A 20,786-nucleotide genomic window follows, 5' to 3' on the forward strand; every position below is an offset into this window, starting at 1 on the left:
CTAGAGCCCACGCTCTGCAACAAGAGAAGCCACCGCAATGAGAAGACCGCAAACCGCAACGATGAGTAGCCCCCGCTCGCCGCGACTAGAGAAAAGCCCGCGCACAGCAACAAAGACCCAACGCAGCCAAAAATAAAATTAAAAAAAAAAAAAGACCTACAGTAGGGAATTCCCTGGCGGTCCAGTGTTTAGGACTCCACGCCTCCACTGCAGAGGGCACAGGTTCCATCCCTGTTCGGGGAATTAAGATCCCACATACTGCATGGTGAGGCCAAAAAAAAAAAAAAAAGAATTTACTGTAGGTATTTGATTCTTTCATAATAGCTGCATAATCTCCTATCTCCTGTGTTATAATGCTGTGGCCACGAGCAAACACACACAAGGTGATCCGTGTGGATGCTTAATCTAAACTGAGGTGGAGGCATTTTGCTTTGTGATGCAGCACATAGTACATATCTGTTAATAATTGCCTATTTACATGGTTTCGCCCTAAGAACATGCATAATTTATCTCTTTTGAGTTTTTATATTATTGATTGAATCAGTCATGTTTATCTTAAAAATCTCTCCCAAAAATGGTCTTGTCAAAAATTGCCCAGAGGGATCTTGAACGTCACCTGCTTCATCAGACAAGTCTGAATTTCCTGTAAGCTGGAGAGATTTCCCCGCGGGTGCTCAGAGAGCTATGGGGGACAGACAACCTGAGAGGCCCAAAAGGCCGCAGAGACTAGACCTTTGTGGCGGGTTCTGAGAAGCAGGGGGTATTAGGCATTTCAGTTAGGTACAGCACGTTATGAAGAGTTAATCTGAAGAGAGAAATATTTTTCCTTTGGGACACTGTTCTTTGAAGCCGTGTTAGTAATTCCTAGAGAGTTCGCTTCAACTAAAAAAATCTAGTTTATTTATAGTCGGCCACTTGCCACGCTCATCCTTCAGCCTCTCAAGTCCGTAGCTGAATAAGGGGCAGCGGATGCAGTACCTAACAGGTAAGATCTCCCCCGCCCGCCCATTCTTCCCTGTCTAGAGCAGTACACCTGGACTCGGTGGTGTGGCCTGGGAGGCGGAGTCTAGACGCAAAGTCCAGGCCCCGCCTACCCGACGGCGTCCGCAGCGCCGCTAGCGATCTCCACCCGCCAGAGGTCGCAGGCTCAGGGAGCAGGTATCTCAGTTAGCGAGTGACTAATCCAGTCGGCGAGAACTAATCCAGTTCTCACGAGAGAAAGCGCGAAGCCTGCCGGGACGGACGCGCGGCCTTCCGTAAGTTGGACCAAAATGGCAGCCTTGGAGGAAGGGTTCACTTTGACTGCGGTACCGCTGGGTTCCGGACCTGACGGCCCCCTTGGAGTGGAGCAGAGCGACAAAACAGACCAGTTTCTAGTGACGGACAGCGGCAGGACCGTCATCCTCTATAAGGTGAGAGCGATAGGATCGGAGCGCCCCCGCTGCTGTCTCGCCCCTTTCTGAGTTCGGAGCCGGAACCTCAGGTTTCTCACAGCTTTGGAAAGATATCTTTCAGCGGGCTTAGCGGAGAGCCGTTGTGGCCTTTTTGGGACGCTGAATGAGGTCTAGAATCTGACTCGGTTGTTTTCCCGGAGAGGCCTATTTCCGAGTTGCAGGCGGCAGAGCGTCTAAGTGCACGTGGGCTAGATTCGGAAAGGAAAGGAAACCTGTGCAGTCGCTTCGTATCTCCCGGAGGTATCCTTGCTAAGATCCCCTTCTGGGGTCTCTGTCGCCCCAGCTGCCCGCAGAAGGGTTGAACGGAGATTGGTTGGGTGGGAGAAGATGTCACTGCCAGAACAGTGCTTTAGCCTTGTGTCCGTACGCTTCTTACCCACTCATTAGGGGGGAAAGTTTTGTCGGTGTTTTATTTTGGCTTTTTGCTCTCTTGGCAGCTTAGTAGGCATCTTAATTCCGAGTGACCTGTTTCTAGCTATGGTTCACCCTGTGAATCCTGGATTTGCGTCCCTTGAAGTGTACACACCCCTCCCCCATTTAGCCTAAGGACTGCTTTAGCACATTTTCTAAACTTTGCTTTTAGTGGTTCCATAGAAAGTAATTCTTTTTATGTGAGCTGCTGAACAGTTTTCTGTGTCTTTAAGAAGTTGGGTACCTCAACATCGGTAACCATCAGGGAAATGAAAACCAAAACCACAATGAGCCATCACCTCACACCTGTCAGAATGGCTGTCATCAAAAAGAACACAAAAAACAAATGTTGGTGAGGACATGGAGAAAGGAGAAGCCTTGTACCCTGTTGGTGGGAATGTAAAGTGGTGCAGTCACTATGGAAGAAAGTATGGTGATTTCTCAAAAAACTAAAAATAGAACAACCATATGACCCAGCAGTTTCACTCCTGGGTATATATCCAAAAAAAACCCCCCAAAACAAAAACACTGATTCGCAAAGATACATGCACCCAGTGTTCATAGCAGCATTAGTTATTATTATTTATTATCTTCCATTCCAAGGTATGGAAGCAGCCTAAGCGTCCATCAATAGATGAATGGACAAAGAAGTGGTGTATATCTATACAATGGAATACTACTCAGCCATTAAAAAAATAATGAAATTTTGCCGTTTGCAGCAACATGGAGGGCATTATGCTAAGTGAAGTGAGTCAGAGAAAGACAAACACTGTGACAGCACTTATGTGTGGAATCTAAAAACTGCAACAAACTAGTGATTATAACAAAAAAGAAGCAGACTCACAGATATAGAGAACAAACTAGTGGTTACCAGTGGTGACAGGGAAGGGGGGAGGGGCAAAATAGGGAGAGGGGAGTAAGAGGTATAAACAGTTATGTATAAAATAAGCTACAAGGATATATGGTACAACAGGGAGAATATACCCAATATTTTATAATAACTATAAGTGGAATATAACTTTTTTTTGAGTATAACTTTTAAAACTGAATTACTAGATGGTACACCTGTAACTTATAATATTGTGCAGCAGCTATACTTCAATTTAAAAAAAAAAAAAGCTAACTGTCTGCTTTGAAGTTTGGGGAACAGGTTGCCAACAGTACACTATACTGTTTGCTTGTTTTGTTGCTTCTGAAGACACCATTGGTTTTTACCTGGCTGTCAAGTGGACTTTTTGCAGTTCTTGCATAGGAATAGAGTGGCTGATTAGAATTGGCATGATTCCATCTATCCTTACTCTATTTCTCATGCCCCTGTTCAAGGGTACAACTGCATCAATTTTTTAAATATACTAATATTGTTCATTATCAAAGTGCCGATATTAATTTACTTTTTTTCATTTTAGGAATTTATATTTTCATTTTAACTACTCTTTTAAAGTTTTTTTTTTAATTGTAGTAAAGTACACATAACAAAATATACTGTCTTAATGACTACAAGTGTACAGTTCAGGGTATTAAGTACATATATTCACATTGTTGTGCAGTCATCACCACCATCCATCTCCAGAACTCTTTTCATCTGGCAAAACTGAAACTCTGTACTCATTAAATAATAACTCCCAAATTCCCCAACCCCAGGCAACCACCATTCTACTTTCTGTCTTAAGTGGAATCCACATAGTGTTTGTCTTTTTGTGACTAGCTATTTTTTTAATTTAGGAGATTTGTTAAATGCTATCATTTTAATGATTTCTTTCAAATGTAAATTTAATTGCTTTAATGTCTGAAACTGACTTTTTGAATATTGTATGTTCATTTCATTAGGTTTCTGATCAGAAACCCTTGGGGAGCTGGTCAGTGAAACAAGGTCAAATTATAACATGTCCAGCTGTGTGCAACTTTCAGACTGGAGAGTATATTGTTGTACATGATAATAAGGTGAGTTCTAAAACTTTAATATAATATATACAAAACAAATCAAATTTTGATTTATTAACTATTCATGTTGTATGTAAATAGAAATTGGAATGCTTTTTTAACTTGTATGTTTTTATTTCAGGTCTTGAGAATATGGAATAATGAAGACGTAAACCTGGATAAAGTATTTAAAGCAACAGTAAGTCTTTGGATTTTCCAACATATTTATTTAGTTTATAGGTGAGACGGAATAATTTGTAATGTAGCAGTTATTTATCTTAAAGTGTCTGTGAACATGACATAAAGGTTATAACCAGTTTTTCATTCTAGCTATCCTACAGTGTATCTTGGTAAAATGTCTCAATTTATGAGTTAATATGTTAGAAAATGTTACATGATATGTTATTTTCATATAAGGTTGAGGATTATTTAAGGATTTAAATAATTCATGAATGATACATTTATAGTTATTTCCATGAGTTTAAATGTTTGTGGTGTGTCCCTTGCAAGAGCAAATGAACTTCATTGTTCCCTTTCTTAAAATAGGTAGAACAGGGCTTCCCTGGTGGCGCAGTGGTTGAGAGTCCGCCTGCCGATGCAGGGGACTCGGGTTCGTGCCCCGGTCTGGGAGGATCCCACATGCCGCGGAGCAACTAGGCTCGTGAGCCACAACAGAGCTGATTCACATACAACACATACAACCGCAGTTGTCACCCGTACCCTTGAAACCTCTAGCCAGCTACCTGTGCTGCTGCCTGGCTCCAGTCATTTTGTTTACCCTGAAGTAACACGATCCTGAATTTTACGCAATGGGTTTTTTTTTTGTTGTTTTTTTAATCCTACATATGGTGTTAACTTCTTTTCCTGGGCTTGCAGGCTATATATACATACATACATACATACACACATACACACACACACACAAACATATATATGTGTGTGTGGCCCATGTATTTATATATGGCATCTTTCTTTTTCTAGTACCAGAACCACTGATAACTCTGCATTAGTGCCTTTGTTTGTACCTCTCCTCACCTCCAGTTTTGAGAGACCCAGGTTATAGCCTAACCTCCAGTATTTACAGTGGAAAGATAAACCAAAAATGAATAAAAGTGATTACTTATGGGGGTGAGCAGGGGAGAGGATAGAGAATAGGATCAAAAGTTAGACTTCTGAATGTATTTTATGTTAGATTTAACTTTGGAACCATATATAATTATGAAACAAAATTGAATAAAAATGAAAGCAAATCAGTCCCTTAAAGATAAGCCTTCTATAAATGTCCTGATTCTATTAGGTGGCAGTTCCTTTAGAATAAAAATTTAAATGTTTTTATGTTCTAGTTGTCCGCTGAGGTATATAGGATACATTCAATACAGGGGACAGAACCCTTGGTGCTGTTCAAGGAAGGTGCCGTTCGTGGTTTAGAGGCCTTGCTTGCAGAGCCCCAGCAGAAAATTGAAACTGTTATCTCTGATGAAGAAGTGATTAAGTAAGTTCTAATACTTGTAATTTTTACCAAAAAGAAAATGCACTCTGTGTTTTTTATAATATTCTTTGCCTTGTTCAAAAGTATTTTGATTATAAACATGATAAAAGTAAGCTGATTGAAAACGGTCTGTAAGACAGTAGCCAAAATCACATCCCTCAAAAGCCTCTGGCATGATAAGTGATTGAGGAAACTGGGGTCAAATGAGTCCTGTCCTAATAACAGAACTGGATAGTCAGTTATTTGAAAATTAAGTGAGTAATCCCACAAGACCAGAATCTTCTGTCATATAGCCCTGACTGCCAAGGTCAGAACCCTTTCGCCTGAAGAAATGTGCAGCTTGTTGTTAGTGGAATCAGGATAGTGCTTTGAGACCTCTTCTTTCCCAGATTCTGGAATAAAACTTGGGCAATGACTCGCACAAATGATAGAAGGAAATCTCACAGTTTTACATCTATCCAATCCCTATTCTTTCATCCCATTTCCTGTTTCGTTAACTTGCTGCCCCTCCAGGCCCACCTGATTGATGTAAACTAAATCTTTAAAGGTCCAAGCAAAGACTTGTACGTAATCACTCAACAATGTGGACAGTGACCAGTTATATCTTAGACCCAATGAATGCCTCTAAAGTGTGAGCAACTGTATTTGGAGGAAATCTTTACGCAAAAAGATACAGGTAGAGAATCTGGGTTCTAATCCCCACTTTGCCAGAAGATGGCTGTGCAGCCTTGGTTACAGGCCCCTCACCCTCCCTGTGCCTCAGTTCCCGCTGTCACTTGAAGAAGGCAGGTGAGATGCTAATGTTTTCCTGAGAACACTAGGCCCCAAAATGACTCTGAAAAAAGGAGAGGTGGGTCAATTAAGTTTGGGGAACACCGCATCTTGTCTTACACGCCCTTGGTACTTTATAGTTCACGTTATTGTCTTTAAAGTTCTGGGAAGCTCAGCAACTTGCATTTAATCCAGAGATGCATTTGACAGAGGAACGCCTTCTAGGTCCCTGTGGTAGATATTTTGAAACACTGAATTAAGTGTTCTCTGCTACCTCTCTGGCTCTAAAAAATATTTAATAAAAGATAATCTCTTAAATTTAGATTGATGGTGTGTTTCAACTGGTGATTTTGCATTTTATAATTTTTCTTTTTTTAGGTGGACAAAGTTTTTTATGGTATTTAGGCATCCTGTGCTGATTTTTATTACTGAAAAAGTAAGTGATATCTTTAATTCCTGGCCCATTTTCTGATATTTCAGAGTCATCTGTATGATTTTTAAAGCTAAAATTGGACTTTGGTATTTCTTTCAGAAAATTTTTATATATTTTTAAAATACTGAAAAATCTATTATAATTATTTCTATGCCTGAATTAAATATTTTTAAAAACTTCTTAAATTTAATTGGGCAAGAGGTTTTTAAGCACTCATTAAAGTAATTACAGTGGGGCAACAACTGGTCTCAACATTTAAATATAGTTGGTGAAAATGGGAATATTTTTAAAATAAAATAACTTTTTTTCCAGCATGGAAATTACTTTGCTTATGTACAAAAGTTTAACTCACGTATCCTAAGCAAATACACACTTTTACTTGGACAAGAAGAAAAATCGGTTACACAGAGTTTTAGTACATCTGTGGATCGGAAATTCATCTCTCTGATGTCATTAAGTAAGTATTTTTTTAAGCTTTCAGAGTTTATAAATAAAGGGGTATTACAGGATAGTGTTTTAAGTTCGAGTCTTCAGTTTTCACAGTTTTCTGTTGTAATATTTTCCTTTCCATGCTTCCTTACAAGCATTTATGCCTTTACTTTTGCATTTTGCCATGTCTAGTCATGCATTAGGTCAGTAATTCTCTGCAGGTAAATTTTATGTCTCAAAACTTTATCATAAGCAATAAATAATATAATACCAGTAAAAAAGGAAAAATCACTCTTTATTATGATAAGTCCAGTTTTTTTGATATTGTAATTAGTGAACCATGAAATACCTAAGGTTGGTACTGCATGGCCTCCCCATTCCTCTTTTCCAACCTGTAGTGTGCCATTCTTTGAACAGTGACAGAGACAGGTGGGTAAAGGACACTAACAGAGCAGTCTTGGACTCTTACTAGCCACCATTTTACAGATTTTTTTTAATGCCTTGGAGTTTACCTCTACCTAATGCTCTGAGGTTTAATCCCAGTCTTATGCATCTAGGGGGGAAAAATGCCTTTGTGGTCTTCTCTCCCCTCAGCCCTTTATGGCTTCTTTTTAAGTTGTTTTGGGAAGGTTAAAGGAGGAAGAAACAGCAGTATTTAGGAAACATTTTCATGTTATCACAGTTTAAAATCTTTGTGAAGTTTTTCAATGTGCAAACGTTTGCAGTGGCTGTTAAGAAAAAGGCTCCCTTCTTTATCATGTCTAGAGTGTCATTGGAATCCACTTAATACCTTTGCTTAAGAGGGACTGGTTTTCTTAAAATTTAACCTATAGGACATGTTAATTGTTACACAGAAGTTTGTGAGTTATGTTTTAGCTTTTGAACATTGAAGTAAGGGAATCTGAACCAAAGGGTCGTAAAATCTTCATGTAACATAGCTAGAACCACATGAACTTGCCAAAAATACAATTGACCTACAAAACCCAGCAATTTAATAAGGTTTTAGGGTGCTGGAGTAACAAGAAATGTAATATTTAGACCAGACTGCTAATTAATTTCTAATAAGAGATATAGCCTTTTACTGACTGCATTGTCTGTATTCCTGGCAGTCCCCTTATATTTTAAGTTATTACAGATATTTACAATTTTTATTTCATGGCTATCATGACATATCTTACTGAGATTTTTATTAATATTTCTCCTCTATCAACTTTAGGTTTGTAGTATATTCTTTATGGGAAAGCATAGAGTGATGTGATTATTACATTTGTTTATTTTTCTGGTTGGATTCTCTATCAAATTGGTAAAATCTTATTAACAACTTAGTACATTTAACTATAACAGATATAGAACTATCATTTATCCAATAATGAACAATAAATACTTGTTTCCAACAGGCTCTGATGGATGTGTATATGAAACCTTGATACCAATACATCCAAGTGACCCAGAAAAAAATCAGAGGGTAGTTCGATCACTGTTGCTCAAGTCCGTGGTGTCTGGCAATGCTCGAAGTGGTGTTGCACTCACCATCCTGGATCAAGATCACGTAGCAGTCCTGGGACCACCACTATCAGCTTCTAAGGGTAACTAAAATCCAATCAGTTAAGAAGTCCTTTGGATTTTTTCCATCAAAGTGTACTTTTAAGTCTCCTCTTTCTTTTTCATTTATTTATTACCACCCTAATTCATTCTCTCTTTCACTGTAGCTTCCTAATTCTTGAATAGGTCTTTGACTTCATCTTGCCTTGATCAGTTTCTCTAAAACATTTCCTATATCACTCACTACCTTGCTTGTCACCAGTGTCTTAAATAAAAACTGCAAATACCTGTGCCAGCCTGTAGGCATTGGAAACATTGGTAAGACTTGCAGTAGAGGATTGAATTCATACCTTGGTGACATTTTAGCAGAATATAAATTCATTAGTCTTGGACAGCTTGAAATTTGGTGACTACTAGTGTGGCTTTTTTTTTTTTTTTTTTTGCGGTATGCGGGCCTCTCACCGCTGTGGCCTCTCCCGCTGTGGAGCACAGGCTCCGGATGCGCAGACCCAGCAGCCATGGCTCACGGGCCCAGCCGCTCCACGGCATGTGGGATCCTCCCAGACCAGGGCACGAACCCGTGTCCCCTGCATCGGCAGGCGGACTCCCAACCACTGCGCCACCAGGGAAGCCCTAGTGTGCCTTTTGTCTCTGTGACTTCAGAGCAGGACTTTCATCATCACCTCACCTCCTCACCCCCAAACACCCCTCCACACACACAATTGTAGTCTACCACGAAGGACACAGTTGTTCCTGGCCAGTGCAAGATTGGGGTCTCCCAGCCTACACTATAAAACTCCAAATCTATGGTTTATCATTCAACTCTCGCCACAGTCTAGACCCTGTCCATGTTTTCCAGTCTCTTCTCCCAATTTCAAAGCAAGAACTCTCTGCTTTATTCAGGCCAGGCTCCCTATTGACTACAAACTTGATATGGCCATCCTTGTGTATTTTGTTTTGTTTCTTCTTTTTAAGGTAGGAGCTACCACTTACAGCATACTGTCTTGTGCCAGGTGTTTTACTTGTATTATTTCATTATTTGTGTCATTTAATCCTCCAACAACCCTATGAGAGAAAGTCCAGTTATTATCACCCTTATTTTACAAATGAGAAACTGAGATGTTAGGTAACTAAGTAGTGGAACTAGGGTTCAACCCAAGCAGGTTGAGTCTTATGCCATATATCTTACCGTTCTTAAGTCCTGGCTTTTAACCACTTTACCAAGCTGTGCTTCTCTTCTCTCAACCCCCATCCTCCCTCCCTAGTTCCTGCTCTAACCCCCCAAAAACTCACTAACCTCAGTAAAGTTTCCCATGTCTCTTTCCAGAGTTTTTTTTATTTTTTTATTTTTATTTTTATTTTTATTTTTTTTTCAGTATGCGGGCCTCTCACTGTTGTGGCCTCTCCCGTTGCGGAGCACAGGCTCCGGACGCTCAGGCCCAGTGGCCATGGCTCACGGGCCCAGCCGCTCCGCGGCACATGGGATCCTCCCAGACTGGGGCACGAACCCGTATCCCCTGCATCGGCAGGCGGACTCTCAACCACTGCGCCACCAGGGAGGCCCCAGAGTTTTTTTTAATATATGCAAATACTACTGCTTATTTTTCTTCCTCTTTTTACACAAATGGTAGCATACGTTATCCTCTGTTGTACACCTTAATTTATCCACTTACCTGAGATATCATAGAGAGCCTTCCATAGCAGCATCTGTATTGACTTTATTTTTTTTTCTTTTTAAAATTTTATTTATTTATTTATTTATTTTTGGCTGTGTTGGGTCTTCGTTGCTGCACGTGGGCTTTCTCTAGTTGCGGCGAGTGGGGGCTACTCTTCGTTGCAGTGTGCGGGCTTCTCATTGCAGTGGCTTCTCTCATTGTGGAGAACGTACTCTAGGCGCGCGGGCTTCAGTAGTTGCGGCACGTGGGCTCAGTAGTTGTGGCTCACAGGCCCTAGAGCACAGGCTCAGTAGTTGTGGCACACGAGCTTAGTTGCTCTGCAGCATGTGGGGTCTTCCCGGACCAGGGATCAAACCCGTGTCCCCTGCATTGGCAGGCGGATTCTCAACCACTGCACCACCGGGGAAGCCCGACTTTATTTTTTTAAGAGGAAAATATAGGCAGAACATTCCAACATAAATCACAGCAATAGTTTTTTGCATGTGTCTGCTAACACAAAGGAAATAAAAATAAACAAATGGGGCCTAATTAAATTTTAAAAGCTTTTGCTCAGCAAAAGAAACATCGACAAATCAAACAGACAACCTACTGAATGGGAGAAAATATTTGCAAATGATATGACTAATAAGGGATTAATACCCAACGTATATAAACAGCTCATACAACTCAAAGTCAAAAAAACAACCCAATTGAAAAATGGGCAGAAGAACTGGATAGACATTTTTCCAAAGAGGAAATGCAGATGGCCAACACACACATGAAGAGATGCTCAACATTGCTAATCATCAGGGGAATGCAAAGCAAAACCACAAGGAGATATCACCTCACACCTGTCAAGAGTGGCTGTCAACTAAAAGAACACAAATAATAGGTGTTGACGAGGATGTTGAGAAAAGGGAAGCCTCGTACTCTGTTGGTGGGAATGTAAATTGGTGCAGCCACTGTGGAAAACAGTATGGAGGTTTCTCAAAAAACTAAAAGTAGAACTACCATATGACCCAGCAGTTTCACTCCTGGGTATATATCTGAAAAAACAAACTTAATTCAGAAAGATACCTGGACCCCAATGTTCACAGCAGCATTATTTATAATTGCCAAGAAAGGAAAGCATCCTAAGTGTCCATCAACAGATGAGTGGGTAAAGAAGTGGTGTGGGTGTGTATATATGTATGTGTGTATATATATTTGTGTGTGTGTGTGTGTGTGTGTACATATATAACGGACTACTACTCAGCCATTAAAAAGAATGAAATTTTGCAATTGCAGCAACATGGATGAACTTGGAGGACATGTGAAGTGAAATAAGTCAGAGAAAGACAAATACTGTATGACATCACTTATATGTGGAATCTAAAAAGTACAACAAACTAGTGAATAAAACAAAAGAAGCAGACTCAAAGATACAGAGGGCAAACTAGTAGTTACCAGTGGGGAGAGGGAAGGGAGGAGGGGCAAGATAGGGGTAGGGGAGTAAGAGGTACAAATTATTATGTATAAAATAAGCTACAAGCATATGTGTACAACATGGGGAATAAGCCAGTATTTTATAATAACTATAAATTGTGAATCACTGTATTGTACAACTATAATTTATGTAATATCATGCAACAACTGTACTTCAATAGAAAATCAACTTTTTTAAAAAATGCTTTATTTTTTTAGAGAAGTTTAAGGTTCACAGCAAAATCGAGGGGAAGGTACACAGATTCCCATATGCCCCCTGCCTGCACATGTGTCCACTTCTTGTCATGAGATCTCATATCTGTGAATTTCTGTCTTCATTACTCATTTTTATTCTTAATAAAGCAAGACCTATGTGTTTAACTATGACTTCCCTCTGCCCTCCCTCCCTTCTCCTCACCCCGCAGCACCATATATTTATATTTGGCTGACTTCTGAACTTGGGACTTTTTTTTTTTTTTTTTTTAATTTTTTGGCTGCACCACGAGGCATGCGGGATCTTTAGTTCCCCGACCAGGGATCAGACCCGCACCCCCTGCAGTGGAAGCGCGGAGTCTTAACCACTGGACCACCAGGGAAGTCCCAACTTCTGAATTTGTATGTCTTATTTTATAGAATGCCTCTCCATATGGAATACAAAATTTCAAACACTACAGACTTCAAAAGAGTTACCACAAGGGACCAGCGGTCAAGTAAGTTTTTGCACTTTGGGGTTTTTTTCAAATGTACTTATTTTTGTGTCTGACAGATAGACTGTAAGATGAGAGACCTCTTCGGATCTAAATATTTTGTCAGCTTTGATTAAAATAAATTAAGAAATATTTTCTACCTGCAAGATTATATTTAATTTGGTTATTGTTTTTATAGTTTCCTTATGTTTATCACTTTCAAAAGACTAAATTATAAGCTAATTGTAGATCAGGAGAGAACAGTTAGCTAGTTAACAAAACTTTTAAATCTCACTTCGGTTTGATCTTTTTACTTTTGTATTTTGAACTATATCTAAGGGCTGTTACTTTGCCTAATAAATTAGTCTTTTAGGTTATATGTTAAATGTTATCATGGAATTACATAAGAATACTTAAAGAATTAAAATTTAAGGTGACCAGACTATAAACTTTCTGAGGCAAGGGACCTTGTCTTTTTTGTTCTCCATCATATCTTCAGTGCTTAACAAAGGTACTCGGTAAGTACTGGTTGTTTAGTGAATATAAGATATAAATAAATCAAGATATAGGATGTTGTTGATCACTGTAATTAGACGATAAGGAGACTATGTTTCTTAGCATAGAATTCTAATTTATATTTAAACAAGTAATTTTCACAAAATTAGCCGTTCACAATTCCACTGCTCTAACAAACTTCACTTTTGATTTCCATGTTCCTTTGAGCTTTTTGTTCATATACCTGTCTCAGTTTTACAGTTTTATAATTGAGATCATGAGATAGAAACTGTTAAATTCTGCTTTTTTCATTTCGTACATCAAAACAGTTTGCCTGTGTTACAATAGGCTTTGTGAGTATCACGTTAATAGATGTGTAATACTGACAATATTTATTTTAAACAACTCATTTATTTTAAATATATGTGTTGATCAAATTTTTATGAGTCAAAAGAAATTATCTTTAAATTACGCTTTATTCAGACATGGGCAAAAATAAGAGCTTTGTAAACCTACCTCAATTAATAAATTGAACATATGAGATTATTCTGGAAAGTTGCTTAACTTCACCTTATCCTTTTCTTTTATATTAAGATTACTTCCACCACAAGTTATTGTTATAAGTTATATGGCTTTGTTGAATCAGATCTTAGAAGAGAAAAAGGATTGCTTACATTTTTGATAACTTTTTTGTAGCTCTGGTATCATGGGGAAAATTTGTTTATGCTACATGGAAAATTTCTAACTGTAATCCCATACAAGTGTGAGGTGTCATCATTAGCAGGTGCTCTTGGAAAACTCAAGCATAGTCAAGATCCAGGTAGGAACTTATGTTTTATTACTAAAAACCATTTTATAAACTTCTAGTTTGATATGTAGATTTTCACAGCTATCGGTTTGCATAACCTGTTCTTAATGTTGAAATTTACCAGTGTTCATTCAGATTTTATTGGTCCAGGAAGCTACCTTGGGAACAGTCCACATTGCAGATACTGCTGCAGGTTAAAGAGCCACGCTGCGTTTTGAACGCCAGTGTTCTGACTTTAGGGGCAACGGGAAAGTCCTGCAGACAAAATCAGTAATGCTTTTTCCCTCCTTGGTTTACCAGTGGCCTCATCTGTTGGGCACATAGCCTTTTAGGATATTATGACTTACTCATCTGAGGTTATTGGTAGAATGAAATGGACTTTAAAGCTGCTTTTGAATTGTGCTTGAGTGGTTGTTGTTTTATTCTTTGTTTGATTGATTGGCTGGGTAAATACCAATAGGTCAAAAAATTCCAGAAATTGTGTGTTTTGTGTTTTCTTAGACATTCATGCCATGACTCATTTTGTAAACTGGGAAACATCACAGGGATATGGACTTGAATCTCAGAACTCAGAGCAGTCAAAGAGAATCGTAAGTTTGGTAGTTGAAATAGAAATGTTACTACAGATGTTAAAAAACAGAACAGGCTGAATTATTTTAATAATTCATATTTGTACAACTCTTACAACTTGCTCTTAATGATGGGGTGATTTGAAGCTTGAACCCAGTAACCTGACAGCCCTTATCCGAAAGTGACACATGTCATCTAGTAGTTTTTATGGGCACGTGTGTAAGACGCAGGTGTAAAAATGGACCAATTTACAATTAGTAATAATACCTTCCTGAGTATAGATATTTTATTTATTAAAAAATGAAAAACTTAAAACCTTATTAAGTTAAAAGTTGAAATAGACCCACTTTTCACTATAAGAAAACCAACCCCTAAAAAAGCTTGTGAATGGACTTCCCTGGTGGCGCAGTGGTTAAGAATCCCCGCCTGCCAATGCAGGGGACACGGGTTCGAGTCCTGGTCTGGTTCCCACATGCCACGGAGCAACTAAGCCCCTGCGCCACAACTACTGAGCCCGCATGCCACAACTACTGAAGCCCACATTCCTAGAGCCCGTGCTCCGCAACAAGAGAAGCCACCGCAATGAGAAGCCTGCGCACCGCAATGAAGAGTAGTCCCCACTCGCCACAACTAGAGAAAGCCCCGCGCGCAGCAATGAAGACCCAATGCAGCCAAAAATAAATTAAAAAAAAAAAAAAAGTTTGTGATTAGAGCAAAAGTGTGCCAGTCTCTTTGGGACATTTTATATTCTTCTAAATGTCTATTGCATCTTTTGTGTTGTTTTGAGATCCTAATCAATTTACTGAATTCCAGTTAAGGAGAAGGAAAATTGAAGTGAGTGTACAGCCAGAGGTTCCACCATACATACAACTCTTAGCAGCCATACAGGTAAATTTTAAAATATTAGAAATACGAAAAATCAACTCATGGTTAGAAGAAATCCTATGTACTTTTTATTCCATCTTCCTCTTGTGATCATTTTTAGAGCTATGGCTAACATTTGTATAGTATATTGAGCTTGTCAGAGTGATGCTTTGGCTTATTTGACTCTCACTAAGCATTTTGTGAGATCAGTGTGATGGTGGTGGCCTCATATCTCATTCACCTTTGCATTGAATGTTTGTAATTTAGCTTCTTAGAAATTTTGATTTCTAAATCCTTGAGGGTTTTTTTCTTCTTTGTATTTTGTCTTTGTCCAGTAAATGGTAGTATCAACTCCGGTTTCACAGGAATGCATGAATGCTATTAGTGATTGAAGACAATGTTATGCTAGGAACTTTCAAGTGCAGAGGGACATTTATTAATGTACCACACTGAACTCTTTACTTCTGCCCTTTCAGAAAGATTCAGAAAAACATATTGAAGTAGAACTACGTAAATTTTTGGCTGTTAAGCGGACCCCTCACTTTCATACTATTATTGGGGATGCAGTAATAGGACTTCTGGGAAGATATAAAGCAGAACCATCATTTTATCCTCGGAACTGTCTGATGCAGCTTATCCAAACGTGTGTGCTTTCTTACAGGTAAATGTTTCTGTACGGGTAGATGTTTCTGTACACCAAACTTTATACATATAACTCTTTTGACCTTGTTTTTTTGCAATTCTGATTTTCATACTCTGAAAAAGCCTTATGAATTATTTGCAATTGAGAGTTTCTTAATATATAAAAATAATTCATGTTTTTGGTCTTAGCTTGTGCCCTGGCTTAATGGAGTTTGCCTTAGAAAAGACAGATGTGCAGATCCTACAGCTCTGCCTACAGCAGTTCCCTGACATCCCTGAGTCAGTCACCTGCGCTTGCTTAAAAATTTTCTTGAGGTAAGGTAGAAGCTGATGGTCCTTTACTTTCACTGCATTTTTTTTTTTTTTGCGGTCCGCGGGCCTCTCCCTGTTGTGGCCTCTCCCATTGCGGAGCCCAGGCTCCGAACGCGCAGGCCCAGCAGCCATGGCTCACGGGCCCAGCCGCTCCGCGGCATGTGGGATCTTCCTGGACCAGGGCGCGAACCCGTGTCCCCTGCATCGGCAGGCGGACTCTCAACCACTGCGCCACCAGGGAAGCCCCTCACTGCATTTTTAATCTATTGTTCTATTTTATTTCTAAAACTTTGCAGTCTCAGAAAATGAAACCTTTTCCAGTAAGTTCAGCTACTGATAAGAATTATTTCCTGCTTTCAATTAATATGATAGCATTGGTGATGACAGTCTTCAAGAAACAGAAATCAATATGGAGTCAGTTTCTGACTATACTGCTGCTGTACAAGATGGAGAAATAGAAGAACAAACTGAAATTCTTCAAAATGGTTTCAATCCTGAAGAAGATAACTGTGAGAACTGTGCTCAGGAGTTGATTGAGAAGCCTCAGGCTGCAACAGAGGGGAGCACTTCATGCCCTGTTACAGGGAAAAGAGCAGCGCTACTGTATCCTTTGAAACAGTTTCCCTTGTATTGTCTCTTTCCCAGGGATGTAGTCAAATGCCAAGCGAAAACTAAGGGGTAATTAGATAATTTAAGGTGGTTTTTTTCCTTTTCTTTTTTTCAATTTTTTTCAGGTTCTACTTGAAAATGGATTACATTCAATGCTGTGTTCAAACAACTTACTTAAATCTTATTTAAGAAGCTATACTAAGATAGAAGCTCTATCACTTCTAAAAATTAGTATACTGAATAAACACCAGTTATCTATAATAGCGAAGTATTCCAGATGATCTCTAGTGACGAGGAGAATGTTCAGTGATAGCACTCTTCTAGAAAAGTAGAACTTTTGTATATAAATTTAGAAAAATGTTATTGGGGAAGGGAATTACTCATTATTTCAGTAGAAAAGCCTTTATTGGTTGAAATGAGATTTTCCTTTATTCCCAAGTAGAAATGCAATTCTTCATTCAGCATATAGCGAGACGTTTCTTCTGCCTCATTTGAAGGACATCCCAGCACAACACATCACTGTGAGTGTTCTTACGAATCCTACAGGATTTTATTTCTGGGTTAAGTGTTGCTCCTTAACTCTACCCAGCTTCTAGGGCATTCGAAAGGTTATAAAGTTCTTCCATCTGAGTAAGAGGTTTCCCAGCCCTCAAGGTGAAAAGTCGTGCCTGGGAGACTAGAGGGACCTGGGGGAGGCAGAGCTTGACGTGTTCCTGGTGCCAAACCGGAAGGCCGGGTTCATCCATCTAAGTTAGAAACGAGTAGGAACTAAAAAGAATTGCCCGGAGAAGGATTCTCTCTTCTCTACTTATTATTTACAAAGAAAATAAGCTCCTCACCCACCCCTCCCAAACCAAATGAACTCTTCTTTGATGGCAGGGAGTGCATCTGATTCATTTTTGTGTCCCCTGATGTCTAGCATATTTGTTTGATATACAGTTAAATTCAGTAGCCTCTTAAAATTCTTTCCAGTCTCTTTGTTAGCTTTACATAGAGAAAATTTTTCTATCAAAGTGATTGTTCTTTTTTCCCCCCCGCCTAGCTATTTCTCCAGTATTTGTATTTCCTTTATCTAAAGTGTAGTGAAAATGCTACTATGACTCTTCCTGGAATACACCCTCCAACCCTGAACCAGGTGAGGTAATCTTTTTATTTTGATCTGATGCTGGGAAAAATATGTTTAAAAAAAAAGGTTTTATATATGTCGTATCAGAATCTGGAATCCAGGAACTGATTTCTCCCTGTCTCGTGGTTCCTACGACCCTCCTCCCTCACCAGGTACACAAACCACTGTAGTGGATCACTCAATTTGGTAGATGGATTTTTTAGAGCCATAATTCTGTACTAAGGAACTTAAATTCACCTTAAATTCCTGATTCTTTATTGTGACCCTTTTCAAGAATTTCCTCAGCTTCGTTGGGAGAGAGTGATAATAAGTGTCCTCCTAATAACCTAATAATCCCAAGTCCCTCTTAGAGATAACCAATACTAAGAGTTGCATTTATGTCTAGAAATTTGCTTTCTGTACCTTAACTTATCTTTCTCATGCAAATTAGATCACCTGCATGCTATTCTGCAGCTTGTTTTTTTTCACTCATTGCTAAATTTTACACATTTTCTGAATCAGGCTATATACATCTGCCACATTCTTTTTAACCACTGCATACTATTTGATTTTATAGAAAATCTTAATTTGTTAGTCCCCTATTGATTGGCATTTAAATTGCTTACAGTTTTTTGCTATTGTAAACAAACTTTCAGTGAGCATCTTTATACAAATATTCTTGGATATTATGAGAAAACACCTGTTGGGTAAATTCCCATTAGTGAAATTACTAGATAAAGGGTGCATGCATTTTTAGTTTCAAAAATGCCAGGCTACCTTTCCAAAGGGTTGTGACAAGAGGTACTGTGGCCACCAAGATATGAGACCTTACTCTCTGCTAGTCAAGTAGGTAACAAATAAGTGTTTTATTTTAATTTGCATTTCTTCGATAATAAGAAAGGTGGACCATCATTTCTTGCCAATTTATATTCCTTTTTGTGTACTGCCTAATCAGGTTCTTTGTCCAATTTTTCTATTGCATTTCCTGTCTTTTTCATTTTGCCTTATAAATTATTCTTCATGTATTAAGAGAAATTATTCTGTTTCTATGAAGTGTATCACAAATACTTTTTTCCTATCACGCTTTTTTACTTGCTTAAGTGTAATTTTTGCCATAGATGGGTTTTTAATTTTCATGCTGTCAAAATTGTCAAAAGCTTTTCCTTTACGGCTTCTTTTTGGGTACCCCATGCTTAAGGCCCTTCCCACTCTAAGAGTGTAAACATAGCCACCCTGTCTTTCCCTAGTACCTTTCTTTTCCTTTTCTTTGTTTAACTCTTTGATACATATAAAGTTTATTCTGGTGTAGAGAGTTACATAGGTACCAGCTTTCCCCCCTCCCTGAAAATGGATAGTTGGTTTCCTTAATGCTTTTTCCTCACAGTGATACTTGCATGTTAACAACACCATTTGAAGGTGTAGAATATGTAGGATACTTAAATAAATGTGTAGAAATAAGTTTATTTTAGTTCTTGGTAGCTTATCTATAACACATGACACCTTATTCTTGGGTCATAGTGTGTATTTCAGAATAGGAGATGAGTGGGTTCTTTTTTTTGTAGCTGCGAGTAGGTATCAAGAATTTTTTAAAATAAAAAGTGCTAGCTCTCCCTTGGATTAAATATCACTGTGGCTTTCTTTTTACTGGTTAATCTGATGGAAAAGATCCAATTATGCTTGCAAAATGACCAGTATAAAAGCATAAAAGAGGCTTTTTAGATTCCTTAGAAATTCCTTCATCTCTAAAATGTTCAGACTTCTGTAAAGAAGGCTTATTTTTTCTTATAACTGTTTGATATTATTATGGACTTTGTAAAATGAATTAACCTAAAATTAAATTTAAAATCTTAACTCCTTTTCCTGTTTATCTTCAGATTATGGATTGGATATGTCTACTTCTAGATGCTAATTTTACTGTTGTGGTAATGATACCAGAAGCAAAAAGGCTACTGTTAAGTCTTTACAAGTTTGTGAAATCCCAGGTATATAATTATTTGATTATACTGAATTCTGTTTGTAACCAAAAAGCACCAAAATTATAATTTATTAAAATTTTTCTTGGAATAGCCCTAAGTAATTATGGAGGATTTATCCATATGTACAAGTTATGGTAAAAGTTATTTTGGAACTTTTTTCTTTAGATAAGCATTTGCTCTGAGCTCAACAAGATTGAAGTAAGTTTTCGTGAGCTACAGAAATTAAATCAAGAAAAGACTAATAGAGAATTATATTCAATTGAAGTGCTGGAACTCTTCTGATATTACCAGTTCTCCTTCATAGACGTTTTATGAAGCTCTTTTATGTGGATTCTTCCTACTCAACCAGGCAAGAGATGTGTTTTGTTTGTGACTGTCTCTTCGGTGACAAGAGAAATGTCTGAGCAAGTACCTAGACCATCACTTATTGATTCTCCTAGGTCGGACTGCAGGTTTCATGCGAACCTATTCTAGGTTATGGACACTGGTGGGGAGAGATTCTGAAACTTTAAAAAATACGTAACGGAGGTGTTTTTAAGTAAACTTATTTGTGTATTGATACAAGTTGAATTTCTTACCATCCATTTGAATAGTTCTTCTTTTAATAAAAAACCCACCATTGAAGAAACAGTGATTCTAGGAAAAACATGGTTTTATCACAGTCGGAAGCTGTCCCAGCTCATCTGTGTTCACGGGGGACAGAAGAGGGCATTTCCACAGGCAGGGTCGGAAGGGGCCGTGTACAAGCCTGTGCTTATCTCCTGCCATCGTCTCCCGTTCTTTACCTCCTTGCACTACCTTCTTACATACCCAGGGCTTGAACATTATCCCTCAGATTACCTCTGTGATTAGGATGCTAATTTCAGTTATAGAAATATATTTCTAGATAGTAAAAAAAAAAAAGTTTCTTCTGAAAATAGTTTTATAGGTTGATAGACCATAGAATTTCCTGTTTTAACTCAGGTTTAGGACAAACGAAAGGCTTTATGTAGAAGAAATGGATGTTTTTGTTTCTTAAACATAAACTCAAATTTATTTTTGTTGAAAGTGAAATCACTTTTTCAGGTGATGAACTAAGTTTCCCAAGAGTAACTTGAAACATTTATGAGCTGTGAAAGTCTCTGTTGAGTAAATCATTTTGAAACCTCTTT

The 20,786-nt window shown here is 38.4% G+C and overlaps 1 protein-coding gene across 2 annotated transcripts; it reads left to right on the forward strand.

The window, feature by feature from the left end:
- Nucleotides 1-1,242: 1,242 nt before the first annotated feature.
- NOL11 (nucleolar protein 11) lies at nt 1,243-20,199 on the forward strand. 2 transcript variants are annotated; one of them, XM_081219704.1, is made up of 18 exons: nt 1,243-1,412; nt 3,693-3,806; nt 3,928-3,984; nt 5,129-5,277; nt 6,424-6,481; nt 6,791-6,935; nt 8,305-8,493; nt 12,202-12,278; nt 13,446-13,569; nt 14,059-14,147; nt 14,941-15,015; nt 15,468-15,652; nt 15,823-15,948; nt 16,318-16,548; nt 16,997-17,075; nt 17,597-17,689; nt 19,534-19,641; nt 19,801-20,199. In XM_081219704.1, the coding sequence occupies exons 1-18, from the start codon at nt 1,272-1,274 to the stop codon at nt 19,915-19,917; spliced, it is 2,157 nt and encodes a 718-aa protein (XP_081075830.1). In that variant the 5' UTR covers nt 1,243-1,271; the 3' UTR covers nt 19,918-20,199. The 2 variants fall into 2 exon arrangements, with proteins under 2 accessions (XP_081075830.1, XP_081075831.1); XM_081219705.1 differs by lacking the exon at nt 16,997-17,075 and having other exon boundaries at nt 17,638-17,689.
- The last annotated feature ends 587 nt before the right edge of the window (nt 20,200-20,786 follow it).

Source organism: Mesoplodon bidens (genome assembly GCF_964165515.1).
Source record: "Mesoplodon bidens genome assembly, chromosome: 19".
Classification (NCBI taxonomy): domain Eukaryota; kingdom Metazoa; phylum Chordata; class Mammalia; order Artiodactyla; family Ziphiidae; genus Mesoplodon; species Mesoplodon bidens.